Source organism: Labeo rohita, chromosome 7 (genome assembly GCF_022985175.1).
Source record: "Labeo rohita strain BAU-BD-2019 chromosome 7, IGBB_LRoh.1.0, whole genome shotgun sequence".
NCBI classification, from domain to species: domain Eukaryota; kingdom Metazoa; phylum Chordata; class Actinopteri; order Cypriniformes; family Cyprinidae; genus Labeo; species Labeo rohita.
The window spans coordinates 5467938-5486890 of NC_066875.1; the positions used below are offsets into that span (position 1 = coordinate 5467938).

The 18953-nt window shown below is 34.1% G+C and overlaps 2 protein-coding genes across 2 annotated transcripts; both read right to left on the reverse strand.

The window, feature by feature from the left end:
- Positions 1 to 42: 42 nt before the first annotated feature.
- On the reverse strand, positions 43 to 12337 carry spata6l (spermatogenesis associated 6-like). Its single transcript, XM_051115148.1, has 13 exons — positions 12179 to 12337; positions 11891 to 12028; positions 11757 to 11805; positions 8551 to 8592; positions 8348 to 8472; positions 8150 to 8233; positions 7961 to 8074; positions 5383 to 5491; positions 5172 to 5203; positions 4055 to 4191; positions 3722 to 3815; positions 3513 to 3609; positions 43 to 560 (listed from the first exon to the last, which is right to left on the reverse strand). Exons 1-12 carry the CDS (start codon positions 12224 to 12226, stop codon positions 3538 to 3540), a joined length of 1044 nt encoding a protein of 347 aa, XP_050971105.1. The 5' UTR covers positions 12227 to 12337; the 3' UTR covers positions 43 to 560; positions 3513 to 3537.
- A 2782-nt stretch (positions 12338 to 15119) lies between these two features.
- Positions 15120 to 18821, reverse strand: gabarapb (GABA(A) receptor-associated protein b). Its single transcript, XM_051115765.1, has 4 exons — positions 18618 to 18821; positions 16107 to 16185; positions 15898 to 16016; positions 15120 to 15809 (listed from the first exon to the last, which is right to left on the reverse strand). Exons 1-4 carry the CDS (start codon positions 18705 to 18707, stop codon positions 15744 to 15746), a joined length of 354 nt encoding a protein of 117 aa, XP_050971722.1. The 5' UTR covers positions 18708 to 18821; the 3' UTR covers positions 15120 to 15743.
- Between the last annotated feature and the right edge of the window lie 132 nt (positions 18822 to 18953).

Here is an 18953-nt window from a genome sequence, read left to right on the forward strand (position 1 = left end):
GTTTTTCATTTAATAATTAATACTCATGAGGAAATTCAGTCTTAGGGGAAATGCCATAGACAAAGACACACCTGCGGCTTCCTGATACAAACAGAATAAGCCTTTTGAACTTGACAATTATTTAAAGCAGGTATTTCATTTTAATTGCTAATGAACAGACAGCATTTGCATAAAAATGCCAAGAAGAAAGAAGAAAAAGGTATATTTAAAGCACTGCTGAATTGTCACTTTTGAAGCTTTTATTGCTGCACCACGGCTCCAACAAGGGAGCCAACCTTTTTTTTTTTATTATTATTATATGTGGGTTATGTTAAGCATATGTACTATTTTAAGTGTCAGAAGAGTCTGTTTTGCTCTTTGTCTCCACTGACACACATTTTTCAAGTGTTGAGTTGAATCAGGTGTGGACTAATGGGGGCCTCCAGAAACAGGGTCAAAAAGCACCAAAAACACTAGAAATATATTTAATTTCAAAGCTGCAATACAAAAACAACTACACACTTGAAACTAAATAGAAAAGGATGCGATACCACAGGAAATCTCAAAGTCCTCTGCTTCATCTGTGGATAAAAAGAAAACAGTCTTTAAATACCTACTAACTGACCGTACAACCCTTGTAGACACAGAAGTGCACTTAATTGTATAAAACACACACTAGTAGTGTACTTCAAACCTTAAAAAATATATTTAAAAACTACTTCCAGATAATATAACGTTAATGAAATAAAAGCCCACTTAAGTGCACTTAAAGAAAGTATCATGTTTCTTGAAAACACACTTTAAAAAAGTGCACTTTGTAGTAATGTCAAACATTTTACTTTAAGTAAATAATCATAATATGCTGTCATGCTTTAAAGAAGCACATTTATTTTGATGTGTTGACTAAAATACTAAAGTACTTTTGAATTTTAACTGTTAACTGTTACTCAGTATTACATTTAAGGTTAATATACACTACCGTTCAAAAGTTTGGGGTCAGTAAGACTTGTAATAGTCTTTAAAGAAGTCTCTTATGCTCATCAAGGCTGCATTTATTTGATTAAAAATATAGAAAAAAACAGTAATATTGCAAAATGTTTTTACAATATAAAATAATGTTTTTTATTTTAACATACTTTAAAATAGAATTTATTCCTGTGATGAAAAGCTGAATTTTTATCAGCTGTTACTCCAGTCTTAAGTGTCACATGATCCTTCAGAAATCATTCTAATATGCGGATTTATTATTAGAATGATCAATGTTGGATAATATCAACAGTTGTGCTGCCAAATATTTTTTGGAACCTGTGATTTTTTTTTTTCAGGATTCTTTCATGAATAACAAGTTTAAAAAGTACAGTGTTTATTCAAAATATAAATATTTTATAACAATGTAAATTATTTATTATTAACTTTTAATAAACTTTTAATTATTAACTTAATACATCCTTGGTGAACAAAAGTATTAATTTCTTAAAAAAAAAAAAAAAAGAAAAGAAACAATAAATGTACTGACCCCAAACTTTTGAACGGTAGTGTATTTTAAATCCACAAAATTGTAACTTCATTACAGATATATTAAAATACCTGGCATAAAAGTTTCAATGGAAATTACTTTAAAGTACATTTTAGTTTATTATAAATAATAATCATTACATTCAGCAGTACCAAGACAATGGAAATCATTATGAAATTACATTTAAAGTCCTGCTTAAGTGAGTCAAAAATACACACTGAAGTTTTGCTAGTTGTATGTATTATAAATGTAAACTATGATACATAAATATAGAGTACAGAATGACAAAAACACAAGACTGATGGTGACCTTTGACCTTAACCACCTACATCATGCTCACCTTTGCCCTTTCATACTCTCTAGGGATTAGAGATTCTAAAAGGTTCTGGATCATAAAGAAATGGAATTTGTGTTTAAATGTTTAAGGATAAAGTAAATATTTTGTCTAAATATGATATGAATATGATTTAATATCAGATATCTAAACACATGGCATGGGATGTCCAGATATGGACGGTCAAAAACAGCCCAGGGGAGTCAAAAAGGTCAAAAATGGAACCTCCAGGTATGTCATATCAAAGGTCAAAGAAGATATGAAAGGTCATGGGCCAACATATGAACGGCAAATAAAAGGTTATGAAAGATCAAAGGTGAGCGTGATGTAGATGGTAAAGGTCAAAGGTCACCATCAATCAAATTTTTGCTCATTCTGCCCTCCATATTTAACACTCATACTTGTTAATTTAATTGCAATTAAAATGCAAGTGTCTGAAAATATGACATTCAGTTTACACTTAAAGGGGTCATCGGATGCAAAGTTCACTTTTATATGTTGTTTGAACATTAATGTGTGTTGGCAGTGTATGTACAAATCTACTGTACCCTATAATGATAAAAATCCATGCAGTGGTTTTTAGTTAATCTGTAAAAATAATATGAGGTGAGGCCGCTCCCATGACAGTAGATTGACATGAGCGTCTTACCTCAGACTCGCCCTACATCAGCTGTAACAGTCCGACCTCCATTGTTTCGATGCCGGTTGCTGGATGTAATAATGAACATAGCGTTCATCATTTACTCCCGACATTTAAGCTGCTGAAGATGCATTGGATTAAGTTTGTTTGTGAAGGGAATGCGCCTCCCGATCTACATAAATGCGTCTATGTTGGTGCACATCATTCGTGATCCAGCTTCACCTACAGCAGAAGTGAGTATAAGGTTTTTTTATGAATTTCTGCAATCACCTTTCCTACTAACATGCTAGTTAGCAAGTTTCGCGGCTAAACACGCTAAATGCAGCTAAAGTAAACAATCTCTCGGAGCAGCACATCACTCCACAGAGAGAAGAGAGGGGCGGGGCGAGCAGAGCTCATTTTAAAGGAACAATCCATCAGAACGCGTTGATTTTTTTACACAAAAGGGTGTTGTTTTACACAACCACTGAGAATTTTTTAACCAAAGTATATTATAGACTTTCCATTAAGACCCTAAAGAATCATATCAACTTGTGGAAGATGTGCATCTGATGACCCCTTTAAGTATAACATATATTATTTCTATAATAATAATAATAAGTACTCTTTTTAAAACTATGCTAAAGTGTGCTTCTTTTTCTTACAGGAACAGTTCAGAAATGTATAAAATATCCCAGAATGAGAAATACGTCAATCCACCTTTTTTTCCAGAAAGAGTGGGCACGGCCATTTGTAAATTTTATGGGTCTGGCTTCCGGCCTCATCTGCGTCCAGCTATTTTTAGCTGTACAAACAGCTCATTTTGCTGCTTGATATTGCAAATTAGTGTGTCTTACCATATTATTTCAATGTATAATCTCAATTATGAACATACAGGTTTGTAGTGCAAACAGTTTTACCGTTTACTGCACTTTGTTATTCTTCTTGTTACTTCCCATTATAGCGGTTAATGAACCAGAAGTCTCGCTCATAGGCTTAATTCCGCATTAAAGAATGAAGTGGATATATTTAAAGACTTGGCCATTATATAAGCACATACATACCACTTCCTTATAACACACGCTGGTGTTAGAACGGGCATGAGTTGGCCAAAACAGATCTGCGTGTCAATACCTCATCTATCTCAGAGTCAGTGGCACCCTGACATCAAAAACACAGGCAGAAAAGACTGAATGATCCATCCCACGTTCGACATAACATTCCACAGCATTTATTCATGAAACGGGAGCGTGTGTGATTGAGTGATACTCACACAGGCTAGTCTGTGAACCGCTTTGGGAGATGTTAAAAGGTTCTGAACCCGTTCCTGAACCTCCTCCCACAGGTCAGGAGAACCCAAGAGAGATCTGCAGAAAACATCACATTCATCTCAAAAAATAAAACATCACTATTACTATTGCTCATAAGGTCAGTGATTTGAGCAAACCGCTTGAACCAATGTTTTAGTCAACTCATACTGCTATGAACATGAATTATACTTAAGATTGCGTGGCATGGATGTGGAAAATCTGAGTCGGTTCTACAAAAAAACATCAATTAAATCCATTCATGCGACTTTACCTGGGGAACACAGATGGAAACATACCCATTGTGCCTCTGGCGATCCACACTGGAGTGTCTTGGGCTGGAAGATCCCTCATATCCCATCAGGGAATGATGACGGCCCACTTCCTCTGCGTAATCGAGGAGATCATCTGTGTCGGAGGAGTCTTCATCAGCCATCTGAAATAATGAAGGGCAGTGGGGGATGGGGTTCATGTCTGGTTAACATGTCTAAGATCTTCATGAGTAAAATGGAATATGCAACCAAGTACAGGTCAAAATACCTTTGTGAAAATCATTTCGTTCGGGACTTCGAAGTGGGTTCGCAAATCATTTGATTTAGATTTGAACTTTGGAGCAGGTTCGCAAATCACTGGATTCAAATCGGGACGTTAGATTGCGTATCATTAATCTTTTGATTAAGTTTGGAACTTTGGAGCAGGTTCGTGAATCATTTGTTTGAAATCAGGATTTCAGAGTGGTTTCAGGAAAATGTTTTTCAGATTTTTTGTTTTTAATAAACAGTAGAAAACATCAAACCATTAAGGCAGTACAGTTACAAATCCCTTACAAAAATCAACCATTTAATTTAAAAGGTAAGATGATGTTTGATAAGTGAGATCTCTGATTGAAGTCCTTGAAAATCAAAAACGTTTTACTTGGAAAAAGTCCTTGAAAGTCCTGGTATTTCATTTTACAGTATCAGTACGAACCCTGTTAAAAGTTAATATAGTTCAAAAGTACTAAACTGCAACTTTATAAATGTGTTATTACATATATATTTCAAAAACATGAAACATAAGTTTCAAAATAAATGTATATGAATAAATGTAAAATATATTTTAGTTTGTCAGTACATTCAGCAGTACACAATAGAATTATACAATTATATAAAATTTGTACTTAAGTTCTACTTAAACATTATTTAATTTATTATGAATTAAAACTATAATGCATTTTAATTTAATTGCAATAAATATTCAGTTAAATGTCTGAAATATTATATTCAGTTTATATTCAACCAATAAATATTACTTTTTCACAAGGGTTGTCCTCATCTGACTTATCTATTTAATATAAACTGTTTTAACTTCCAGATCAGTATTTTGATTAATGGAGTTACAGTGGATACAGAATGACAGACAATACATATAACTAACCCATGATCTGGAATGGCTTCTTCTTGGATCTCCTGAAGGAAAAAAATGCAGTACATAGTAAAAGTGCATGGTTTACTGATGAACATTCTCTTGGTTAAACAAACCAAGTCAATGTCCTGTCAAACATCACTAAACTGTAAAAACAGAAAAGTGCTGTAAATCTAATACAGCATGCACCAGTATAACAAATGCATTAAGAATGCATTAATACCTGCTTCTCTTGATGATCTTGACTGATGTGGTGACAGACTCCTTAATCTGGAGTTTCTGTCAGAGACGGGTGAGTAATGGGAAGAGGACCGTCCACGTGACCTCTGAACCTTCAGTGAGCCAAGCACACACATACACACACACACACACATGTCTGGTTTATTATCCTTGTGGGGACTCTCCATAGGTGCAATGGTTTTTATACTGTCCACACTGTATTTTCTATCCCCTTACCCTAACCCTACCCCTAAACCTAACCCTTACAGAAAATTTTCTGCATTTTTACTTTCTCAAAAAAACTCATTCTGTATGATTTATAAGCTTTTGTACCCATGGGGACCTCAATTTAGGTCCCCACGGTGACACTAGTCTGTGTGTATTCAGGTTTAGGTCCCCACAAGGATATAAAAACAAGTCCACACACACACAGACGTTCAGGAACTGGAATCAAAGTGTTTAACGGATTTGATCTTACAGTAAGCTTTTGTGCCCTCTGCTGGTCATCACAAATTCATCTAAATCCACAACAAACCAGGATCTCAAACCATTTGATCATCACTGTAACACTGCAGAGTATCAAGGTCCATGATTCTCACAACACTTTGTTTACGGGAAAACTGCCTTATAATTATTTATCTACTGAACATGGATTCAGACTGATAATAAATAATATAAATGAAATAAAACGCCACTTAAGTGTACTTAATGAGAGGTTGAATGAATGAATGATCGCATTTACATAGCGCTTTCATTGTGTATTGCTATACACCCAAAGCGCTTTACAATCATATGGGGGGATCTCTCCTCAACCACCACCAGTGTGCAGCATCCACTTGGATGATGCGACGGCAGCCACAGGACAACGGCGCCAGTGCGCTCACCACACACCAGCTACAGGTGGAGAGGAGAGAGAGTGATAGAGCCAATTCAGTGAATGGGGATTATTAGGAGGCCATGATAGACAAAGGCCAGAGGAGGGTTCTTTCATTACTGTTTCTTAAGTGCACTTTTAAAATGTTTTACTTCAAAGTCATTTTAAATCATTGTTTTAATAATCTTTCGTCATAATTTAAGTAGGGTACAACGGGTTTAATATATTTGATATTATTTTAATATTAATATTATATTTGATATTATTTTCCTCTAAACCACTAGATGGCAGAAAAAGATACTTGTGCAAATTTGTCTCATTATTGACATGATTGCGGGCAGAAGTGCAAAGTCGATTCTGTGCTTACTTTATCCAATATTTACCAATAAAAATGTACATTTAAGTAGCAAATGAGAATCATTAAAATTTATAAATATATCTTAAGACAAAAGTCTTCTTAATAATTTTTGAGTTTTGTTTAACATAATTAAAACAGCAGTTTTTAAACAACAAAAGAATATGTAAAAGTATAGTACTGGGGTAAACAGCATCGCTGCTGTTGGGACTAAAAGGCACAATAATTAACAGAACGCTGACTTTTCCATTTGTTGACATGACATTGTTAGATTCAGATGGTAAATATCATATATTATGTTGGGTGTCCATCTTAGAGATAATCACCATGTTTAGAATGAAACTATCATATTTAAAATTATGCCATTAATCATATCATATATAAAATATCATTTGTTGTTACTACTGTAAATCTATATTCAATTACTATAGGATCTCCTTCAGTGCTTTCAGAACTAAAATGATTTTAAAATGATTTCTGTATTTTAAAATATATATCTTATATTAACATATTTTAATGACAGTATATTTATTGAACAAAAAATAATTCTTTTATTCATCAAAACAAGCAGAAAATAGTACAAAGTTTGCTAAAGTGATTGTTTTGAACACGTATTAACTTAATTATTAAAAAAACATTATTTTAGCTAAAGTATTTGTATCAATACTGTGTGCCTACTTATCCCATGTGCGGGATAAAAGGCCCCCCTTGCCAGCTCATACATTTAGATTTCTAAACAAAATTAAATGACTTGATTAATTTTTACACAAAATATGTTGCTCCATAAATGTTCAACAGAAACATGTATTTTACATATGCATTTTAGCCCCGTTGTACCCTACACTTAATTTTGATGTGTTAACACACTAAAGCACATGTAATGTACTTGATTATAACTTTAACTGTAGTGTGTTATTCGATATTACATTCAAAGTTATTATATTTTACATGTACAAAATTGCAGCGTTAATTAAAAAATGTAATGTAATTAAAAATATAAAAACAAGTACATGACATACAAGTTTCAAAAGTAAAATGACAAAAAAAGTACAGAAAATAGAAGCAATGAAATGACATATAAAAATGAACTTAAGTCTTACTTAAGTGGGTCAAAACATCACTCTGAAGTTCAGCTGATTGCATTTTATGCAAATGTAAAATATAATATATTTTAATTTAATTGCACGTAACATGCAATTAAGTGTCCAAAAACATTATATTCAGTTTGCACTTAAGTACATTCTTTTAAATCATATTTGCTCAAGTGTTCTTAACAAGGACAAACATGCATGCAAGTATATACTGCTGTCCTGTCTGTGAAAAAAAAAAAATCATTTAAGGAACATTTGATACCTGATCTCTGTCGTGATGTTCTCTTTGACTGCATGGAGCAAAAGAGAGATGTCTTCGGGATGATGTGCTGCCCTGTTTCCATGACTTTTTGGAGGTTTTCTTTGTCATTGCCCTCTGAAGACAATAAATCATCTTAAATAACTTTAAAAAGCAATCAAGCCATTATAATTTTAAATTCTGTATTTTTACCCCAGGAACAGTCAGGAAGCCATTGTCACTGGAGATTTCACTGAATGTTGTCTTTGTGGAGAACTCTAATCTTGGAGAGATTCCCTGAAATGAATCAATGAACATAAAGACCTTTTTTTTAAATGGAATAATGCAGAAATTCATTGTTGTTCTTAAGCAAATCAACTCAATTAGTGTGGTGTATAAATAAGCACTTACAGGAAATGTGGGATGTCGTGTCATCAATACCTCTCTCTCCACCCCAGAGAAAGATGGGACCAGCTTTGGTTCTGGGAAAAGAAAACATCGAGCATCTTCTTCGAAACTGGCCAGTATTTCTCCAGCTGTAAATCAAAATAACATTATCTTCAGTCTGCAACATGAATAATTTAATAATATCTGAGAAATAATATCAGATGTACCTGGAGGAATCAACTGAATGAGTTCAATTTTCACTGTTTCACCTGAGGAAGAGAAGAAACACACTTTAATAACCCTTGTGAATTAGATGTGCACTTAATTGTACTGAATGTGCACTTGTAGTGTCCTACAAATCTTAAAAGTATATTTTTAGACATCAATAAAATATTAATCAAATAAAAGAGCAGACATTTTTTATGTTTCTTAAAGGAGAAGTCCACTTCCAAAACAAAAATTCACATATAATGTACTCACCCCCATGTCATCCAAGATGTTCATGTCTTTTTTTCTTCAGTCATAAAGAAATTGTTTTTTGAGGAAAACATTTCAGCATTTTTTCTCCATATAATGGACTGATATGGTGCCCCGATTTTGAACTACCAAAATGCAGTTGTAAACGATCCCAGCCGAGAAAGAAGGATCTTATCTAGCAAAACGATTGGTTATTTACATTAAAAAATACAATGTATATACTTTTTAATGTCAAACGCTCGTCTTGTCTTACTCTGCCTGTTTTTTCCAGTTCATGACAGTTAGGGTATGTCGAAAAACTCCCATCTCATGTTCTCCCTCAACTTCAAAATCGTCCTATTTCACTGTTTTACCTTTTTTATTAAGGGCGTTTGATCTTTTTTGCATGTTCACTTTGCAAAGACCGGGTCGGTACTTCTGCAGTGATGTAGGATGATTTTGAAATGATTTTTGTAGTTGAGGGAGAAAATACGATTGAAACTGTCTTGAGTCAGAACACACAGAGTTCAGGCAGAGCATGACAAGACAAGCGTTTGACATTAAAAAGTATTTAAATTGTATTTTTTAAATTAAAATAACAGATCGTTTTGACCCTTCTTCCTTGGCTGGGATCGTTTACAACCGCATTTGGGATCGTTTGAAGCCGTATTTAAACTGCATTTTGGAAGTTCAAAATTGGGGCACCATATCAGTCCATTATATGGAGAAAAATCCTGAAATGTTTTCCTCAAAAAACATAATTTCTTTACGACTGAAGAAAGAAAGACATGAACATCTTGGATGACAAGGGGGTGAGTACATTATATGTGAATCTTTGTTTTGGAAGTGGACTTCTCCTTTAACACACTTAAGCACACTTTTTTTTAAGAGTACTTTGTAATAATGTCAAATTAAAGGTTTTACTTAATTGTGTTTTAATAACATTTTGTCAAGCTTTAAATATTTTGATGTGTTGACTAATACACTGTGTGCATAATTATTAGGCATGTTGATAATCTGGTCATATTTTTTTACCAAGCACATTTTACCAATTCCAAACCGCAACAATCTTAATAACTACTATTAATTTTGTACTTAATCATATGTAAGTGATATATAACTGTCCGTGAAAGCTGGAAATGAAAAACTCCTTATATATTCAGGTGTGCATAATCATTAAGCATGTTTTCTTTTACAGATAAAATGAGCCAAAAAAGATATTTAACCCAGACTGAAAAGTCCAAATTATTAAATGCCCATGAGAAGAATGCAATACTAATGCATTACAAGAATTTGCAACGTTAAGGCTTGACCATTGGACAGCGAAATGCTTGTTGAGTCTGCATGGTCGGAAAAAAACGGGTGGAGAATAAAAGACGCATGTTAACTGCAAAAGAATTAGGAATTAAGGTGAAGAATTAGGTGTGACACCATCAGGAACCGTTTAGTCTCCAGCGCCACCATTTTCCAGAACTGCAACCTACCTGAAGTCTTCAGAAGTGCAATGTGTCAGGTTTTTAGAGACTTTGCTTGGTAAAAAATCCTTAGAAATGACCCTGACTTATTAAGAATACCAAGCTGACGTGTTGTGAAATACTTTTTTTATAGGCTTTATAGACTGATAAGTTGAGAGTGACTCTTAAAGGACAAGCATCGCATCCTCTTGTACCTCTGATTCAAGAATTTATCTTCCAGAATCTGGCAGTACATTTTGGGAGTTCATGTTTCATGAGTCTCCTATCCTGAAAAGTCTGACTTGCAGAGATGGACTAAAATGAACTCCCAAAACTTGCTGCCAGGTTTTGGAAGATAAATTCTTGAATCAGAGGCACAAGAGGATGTGATGCTTGTCCTTCGAGAGTCAATCTCAACTTATCTGTCTATAAAGCCTATAAAAAAACTGTCTTCATGTATTTCACAACACGTCAGCTTGTTATTCTTATTAAGTCAGGGTTATTGTTTAGGATTTTTTTTACCAAGCAAAGTCTAGAAGAACCTGATACATTGCACTTCTGAAGACTCCAGGTAGGTTGCAGTTCTGGAAAATGGTGGCGCTGGAGACTAAACGGTTCCTGATGGTGTCACACCTAATTCTTCACCTTAATTCCTAATTCTTTTGCAGTCAGCATGCGTCTTTTCTTCTCCACCGTTTTTTCTCATCATGCTGACCCGACAAGCATTTCTCTGTCCAATGGTCAAGCCTTAACTTTGTGAATTCTAGTATTGCATTAGTATTGCATCCCTCTCATTGGAATTTAATAATTTTTGACTTTTCAGTCTGGGTTAAATCTCTTTCTTGGCTTATGTATGTGTAAAAGAAAACATGCCTAATAATTATGCACACCTGAATATAAGGAGTTTTTCACTTCCAGCCTTCATGGACAATTATATATCACATATAAATGATTAAATACAAAATAACAGTAGTTATTAAGATTGATGTGGTTTGGAATTGGTAAAATGTGTTGGAAAAAAAATATGACCAGAATATCAACATGCCTAATAATTCTGCACACAGTGTATACTAAAGCACAAGTATGTAATTATAATTTCAACAGTAGTGTGTTATTCAATATTTAATTTAAAGTTAAAATATTTTTAAATGTACAAAGGTTTAATTACAAATATATTTAAATACACAACATACAAGTTTTAATAGAAATGACATAGAACAATAGAAGTAATTACGAAATTAAGATGTAGCCTACCTAAGCAGTTCAAATATAAATTTACATGAAATGTAATACACTTTTATTTCAATTGCAATTAACATGTAGGCTAAGTAAGTGTCTGAAAACTTAAGCACTTAAGTATTTTGTTTTAAAGTAGGCTTATATTATTTCTGTAACAAGTACTCGTTTTAGTATGGAAAGTATGCTAAAGCATACTTCTTTTTCACAAGGAAAGACAGAGTTGAGGAACAGCAAAGAGGAAGGAGAAAAAGAGGAGGAGGAAGAAGAAATAAGCAGCATCTCACACTGCAGGAATTCAGCTATTGCTGCAGGATCGGCGGCATAATTCAGTATCTACAAGAAAAAAAGATGAGAGTTTATAAAGCAGTGAGATTGCTTTTTAAAACTTTATTTAAAATAGATATAATAATTAAATCACCTTTTCAAACCTTATTTTCTCTCGAATCAGTAGTGGAAACACTGCAGGAAGACATTCCGACTTCCTGTATTTATTCATTAGACTCACACTGACGTAAACGTCGTCTTTGGCTGGTAGATGAACCCCTGGACAGGTTATCTAAAATACAAACAGAATGACACACAATCGTCTGCTCAGGATACAGCCGATATACTGAGGATATTCATTTATGTAGAGGCATTTTAATGTTCGTAATCGTCACAGTTCAACTGATCTCACTAAGCGTAATAATTGTCAGGAAATCCTCACCGCCCTCAGGTGGAGTTCAACGACCACTTTAACTGATTTGTGAGGCATACTGTGTCTTGTTGTTACCGCTAACAAACTGTTATTTTGCAGAGGTCATTCATAACATATGGTCAATCCAGGAAAGCGTCGCGTTTCCATGGCATCATGGAAGTCTGGCTCATTTCAGCGAGTCGGTTTATTCGAACGATTCATTTCAAAGAGTCGGTTCGTGATTCGTTTACGGAACGACGTAATGCCGTGATCACGTGGTCAATCACTTACTGGCGTTGCATTTTATATACCTCGAGTAATGTTAATTTTTAATTAAGCATTTATTTGAATTATTGAAATTTATTGTGACCCAGTTGGTTGACATTTTCATCTCATAAAAACAGTCATAGTAAGCATCGATATAACTAGATGAGTAAAGTTTGAGAACAAACTTTAAGTTGGCTTGAGAAAGCCTAGCCTGAAAGTTTAAAGCAGTTGTAAAAGTATGAAAGCAGCTAGCATGATTTAACACATTGCTTACATGATGCATGTTGCTAGCATGATTAGCAAGTTACTAGCATGTTGCTAACATGTTTCTAACATGGTTAGCATGTTACTAGCATGTTGCTAACATAATTAACATTATATTAGCATGTTGTTAGCACATTTCTAACATGGTTAGCATGCTGCTAGCATGATTAGCAAGTTAGTAGCATGTTGTTAGCATGTTTCTAGTATGATTTGCATGTAACTAGCATGTTGCTTGCATGATTACCAAGTTACTAGCATGTTGTTAGCATGATTAGCATGTTACTAGCACGCTGCTAGCATGTTTCTAACATGATTAGCATGTTGATAACATGGTTAGCACATTATAAGCATGTTGCTAACATTATTAACATGTTGTTAACATGTTTTTAACATGATTAGCATGTTACTATCATGTTGCTTACATGATTAACATGTACTAACATATTTCTAACATGATTAGCATGTTGTTAGCATATTTCTAACATGATTAGCATGTTGATAGCATGGTTAGCACGTTATAAGCATGTTGCTAACATTATTAACATGTTGTTAGCATGTTTCTAACATGATTAGGATGTTACTAGCATGTTGCTTACATGATTAGCATGTTACTAGCATGTTGCTTACATGATTAGCATGTTACTAACATGTTTCTAACATGATTAGCATGTTGTTAACACGATTAGCATGTTGTTAGCATGTTTCTAACATGATTAGCATGTTGATAGCATGGTTAGCACGTTATAAGCATGTTGCTAACATTATTGACATGTTGTTAGCATGTTTCTTACATGATTAGCATGTTACTAGCATGTTGCTTACATGATTAGCATGTACTAACATATTTCTAACATGATTAGCATGTTGTTAACACGATTAGCATGTTGTTAGCATGTTTCTAACATGATTAGCATGTTGATAGCATGGTTAGCACGTTATAAGCATGTTGCTAACATTATTAACATGTTGTTAGCATGTTTCTAACATGATTAGCATGTTACTAGCATGTTGCTTACGTGATTAGCATGCTACTAACGTTTCTAACATGATTAGCATATTACTAGCATGTTGCTAACACGATTAGCATGTACTAACATATTTCTAACATGATTAGCATGTTACTAGCATGTTGCTAACACGATTAGCATGTACTAACATATTTCTAACATGATTAGCATGTTACTAGCATGTTGCTAACACGATTAGCATGTACTAACATATTTCTAACATGATTAGCATGTTACTAACATGTTTCTGACATGATTAGCATGTTGCTAGCATGATTTAGATAGCTAGACAGATTAGAAATATTAGAGTGGAAGCTTAAATGAGTCTAAATGTATTAGAAATAGTACATAGAAGTGAAGCTTGATTGAGCCTCAAGGGATTCTGGGAGTTTGAAGAGTGTTGGCTCATTTGAACATTCCGTCAATGTAAGTCTATGGGATTTTTGGTGATTTTGATAGTTTGGTTTACGAAAACCGTAAGCCGGATCAGTTAGAAAAGATAGAGCACACCGAGTCAGACCAGCTGAAGGTCTGGGCCGAGTTTGGTGGTTCTAGCTTGAAAGCTCTAGGAGGAGACAGATACCGAAATTTGGCTCAGAAGAAGAGTAATAATAATATTCTTAAATAGCAGATCAGTAAGTTGGCTTTCTCAAGCCAACTTAATTAGAATCCACCTTAAACTTTGCTAAGACTGAAATACCTTAAATAAGGTCGCTTTTTAAAGATGTTATTAACTATTATTGGTAACATTTCTACTATTCGAATACTTGACTATACCACTGGTTATTTAAATCAACTGATTCAGTCATGTTCGTGATAAAAGGATTCTCAGGAGTCAAACTTTTTGAAGCTGAGGGTAACCGGAAATGAAATGGAACAAAATATGGGAATTGTAGTTTTGTAGTTCATTTGTAGTTCATCTGACTTCATCAACATTACCAATTAAAATTAAAATCTTATTTGCATCATATGTGATGGATTTGTATATTTATTACTTAAAAAATCTAAATATAGAGCCAAACTTTAATAAAATTGTGACTTAAGGAAATAGACAAAATTATAATTGTGGACACAATAGCTGGGGAAAGCCATTAATTAATTAGTTAATTATTGCACAGCTTTTTCCGCTCGAGCTTTCATAATAAGTATAGACCATTTCGTCAGATGTAAACATACTGGTCCCGATACACTTAACTGTTTCTTTTTTTTTTAACTTTACACAAACATCACAAAAAAATACAATCAACATAACATTTGACTGGATGAAAATGTTACATTAGCACCTTTAAGATGTATTTGTATATGTGAAATAAAAAAAAAATAAACAACAAAAAAAACAGGAAGTGCTTCTGGACCAGTGTTGTTTCCATCTAGCGAAATGGTCTATAGCAGTTTATTTCACCGGATGCGAGATAAAACGACAACAGACAAAATTGGTGTGCATTTGGTTTATATGGTCATCAAAGGTACCAGAAATACAACTGAATACCAAGATTAAAAAAACAAAACATAACTGCAAATAAAACTTGCACTTCAGATTTACAACTTCAAATAAATCTACCCACCTACATTCTTCAGGTACAATAATAAAAGTAAATCAAGGTAACAACAGCATATTAGACCTAGCTGATAACAGAATACACTTTAGTCCCATTTCTCTATCTGACCAGCGAGTGCTGGACTGCACATGCTAGTTAGAAACCACCTAGAAGAAGCAAACGATCATTTCCGGTAAGAAACATTTGAAATAAGCTTGACTAGGAAGGGTGTGCATATTATAAATGGACATACAACTGCATATAAGCGAAAATCAATTCGAATTGTAACAGTATCAGTGGCGTTTTCATTGTATTAGAGCTTTTGCACCATGAAAAATGAAAAACGTAGTAAATTCTTAAACATCAGACCAAAGGATAAAAACACAAAAGGAGATATGATCAAATGAAAGCAAAAGTGCATCTGATACTTCAGTTCTGAGAGCTCTAGGCTGCCAGCATGACGTCTATATATTGTTTTAAAAGGAAGAAAGAGGGGATGAGGGTCATTTCCCTTTGGCTCTATTCTCCATACACGCTTTCGTCACTGTAGGCGATGTAAAGGAAGAAATCTTCTTCGTGATGTTCCTGTGTGCGAGAAAATGAAATTATAAGAGGAGCAAAATCACTTTGATATTGACAAACCAATCGGTGTGAAAGAGAGAGAGTGAAATACCTGGTACAACTGGCCCATGGTGGCAGATGTAGGGGGAATGACGTTGTTTACGAAGAAGAAGAGAGCATCCTCGGCTCTCAGGTGGATTCGTTTTCGGATGAGGAAGTAAAACTGACCCACTAAAAAATAAATAATAATTAATATATTCTAATGCAATAACCATTATTGTACATGAACATCATTAAGAAATCTTTAGAAACCTGACTTACCCGTCAGGTCAGAGGGGACCAGGTATTTCTTCTTGTCTAGATCACCTATTCTGGCTTTAGGAGCTTTTTCCACAATTACCTAGTAAAGAATCAAACAAACACTTTTAGTTCACCTGAAAATGAAATCAGCTGACAATTTATTCACCCTCAGGTCAACCAAGATGTAGTTGAGTTTGTTTCTTCATCAGATTTGGAGAAATGTAGCATTACGTCACATGCTCACCAACGGGTCCTCTGCAGTGAATGGGTGCCGTCAGAATGAGAGTCCAAACAGCTGATAAAAACATCACAATAATCCACACCACTCTTGTGAAGAGAAAAGCTGCATATTTGTAAGAAACAAATCCTTCTTCCAACTAAATTTCAAGTCCTCTATCCATACCATTGCTTTCTCCAGTTGTTCCGTTCGAATCAGGAGAGAAATCTGCATAGATCAAGCACCATTTACAAGTGAAAGCATATCTAAACTAATTTGTGAGCGGATTTTGATGTGACAGGACAACAGGAGATGGACTTTTTCGCTGGAGGAAGTGTTATTATGGATTATAAACTTATTTTTTTTGGTATTTTGGTAAGAAGTTAAAAACATCTTGATGGATTTATTTCTTACAAACAAGCAGCTTTTTGCTTTACAAGATGTTAACTAATGAACTGGAGTGGTGTGGATTATTGTGATGTTTTTAATCAGCTGTTTGGACTCTCATTCTGACGGCACCCATTCACTGCAGAGGATCCTTTTCCACCTCCAAACCTGTTTTGAAGAAGAAACAAAGACAACGACATCTTGGATCGTATGAGGGTGAGTAGATCTTCAGTTAATTTGCAATTTTTTCTTTAATCTAGCCTTAGATGACAGTTTAGATGCCTTAGATCAGTTTTCAACTGATTTTACTCATTCGTTTTATATTTCAAGACCACTAAGGGTGATTTTTTTGACTCAGAGCAAAGAGGATCTGAGAAGAGCTGTGCTATTTTTGATAATTAGGCTGCAGATGAGGAACAAGATAACTGTATGAAACACTTCAGACGCAAGACTATTTAAGACTACTATGTTGCTTCTCAGAAATACATGAACGTTTTTTTCCCCTCATATGCAAAACATCCATTTGATGATCTGAAATTAACCAGGGCATGGGGCAAATGCTACCAGAAGTAACAGAATGTCTCAGAGAAATGCCCTCTAGTGAATTCTTCAATTCAATACACTACTAGTCAAAAGTTTTTGAACAGTAAGAATTTTAATGTTTTTTAAAGAAGTCTCTTTTGCTCACCAAGCCTGCATTTATTTTATTTATTATTATTTATTTATTTTTAGCATCATTACTCCTGTCATATGATCCTTCAGAAATCATTCTAATATTTGCTGCTCAAAAAAACATTTATGTTGAAAACGGCTGAGTAGAATTTCAGGTTTCTTTGACTAATAGAAAGTTCAGAAGAACAGCATTTATCTGAAATAGAAATCTTTTGTAACATTATACATGTTTATTATTTCATAATCACTTTTGATCAGTTTAAAGCGCCCTTGATAAATAAAAGTATTAATTTCTATATATATTCAAATAGAAATAAGTTATTTTAAATAGTAAAAATATTTCAAAATATTACTGCTTTTGCTGTATTTTGGATCAAATAAATGCAGGCTTGGTGAACAGAAGAGACTTCTTTTAAAAAACATTAAAAATCTTACTGTTTAAAGCGTATGACTGGTAATGTTAGTGTATTTAGACAAATTCCTGAATCAAGCTGTCAGTACTGTTTTATATGCTACAAAACATATTATTAATAATCTTATTTTGGTAGTAACAGGTCCAAACAGGGAGGAAAAAACAATAAAACTACAGCAATATTTAATCTTTAAAAGACTGCTTGTTTTGTTGTTTTACTGGTTTGGTTATATATATGGTAAACAAAGCCAGCCTTGTGGATGTAAACATGTTGACTGTAGGACCTGAGGCTATTTTAGGAATCACTATTTCAACACGGTCCTAAATGTATTATTTTACCCCACAAATGCTATTTAAATACTAACATACACCGTATTACACTACAGGGGTTCAATCTGTCTATAAAGCCTTGAGGATTAAAGCAGACGGAACAATACAAAACACAAACCACCTCAACGAAAATTGAATTGTTCGTCTTTCAAAGCAGATTTGATTTAAAGGGTGATTTCTAAGCAATCAAATACGCTATTAATAAGCATAACATGAACAGCCATTATATTTAAATGATAATAAAGAAGCTGAGGGATCAACAAGGCCTTCAGCAGTTTCGCCCTTCATATACGACTAACGTAAAGGTAACGTTAACGTTAAATCTGTTTACGTTCGTGTAACTTGCGCTTACAATGAACGAATGAACATAATATTAGTTTGTTTTTACGACAGACGAATCGATTAAATCGTGTAACTTATATACATCACGTCCTTGACCGTTTTACTGTTTTGTTGTGGTTCACCATAACGCTAGCTTCTGTTTACACAGCTCAACCGATACAAAGCGACTTACAGGAACCCTGTCTGGATATTTCTTCCTGATTTTCTCTCCCTCCGATCGCCTCTTCTCAAAAGGATGCTCTTCTTTGTATTGAAACTTCATGGTTGTTAAGGGAAGAGTAAATTAGCCTTACAAACACACACACAGACGTGCCAGATATGTAACCAAGCGCTTCACGCACAGCTGCTGTGCTTTCCCTTCTGCGCATTGATACGGTCACACTGTATTTACATTATTTTTGTCAGCTCAAAACTGCATTTTCCCAAAAATCACACGTTCGGAAACACTATTTGAAATATTTGTTACAAGGTTTATTAAAAGTGATCGACGGTTACTAAAGACGTTTCT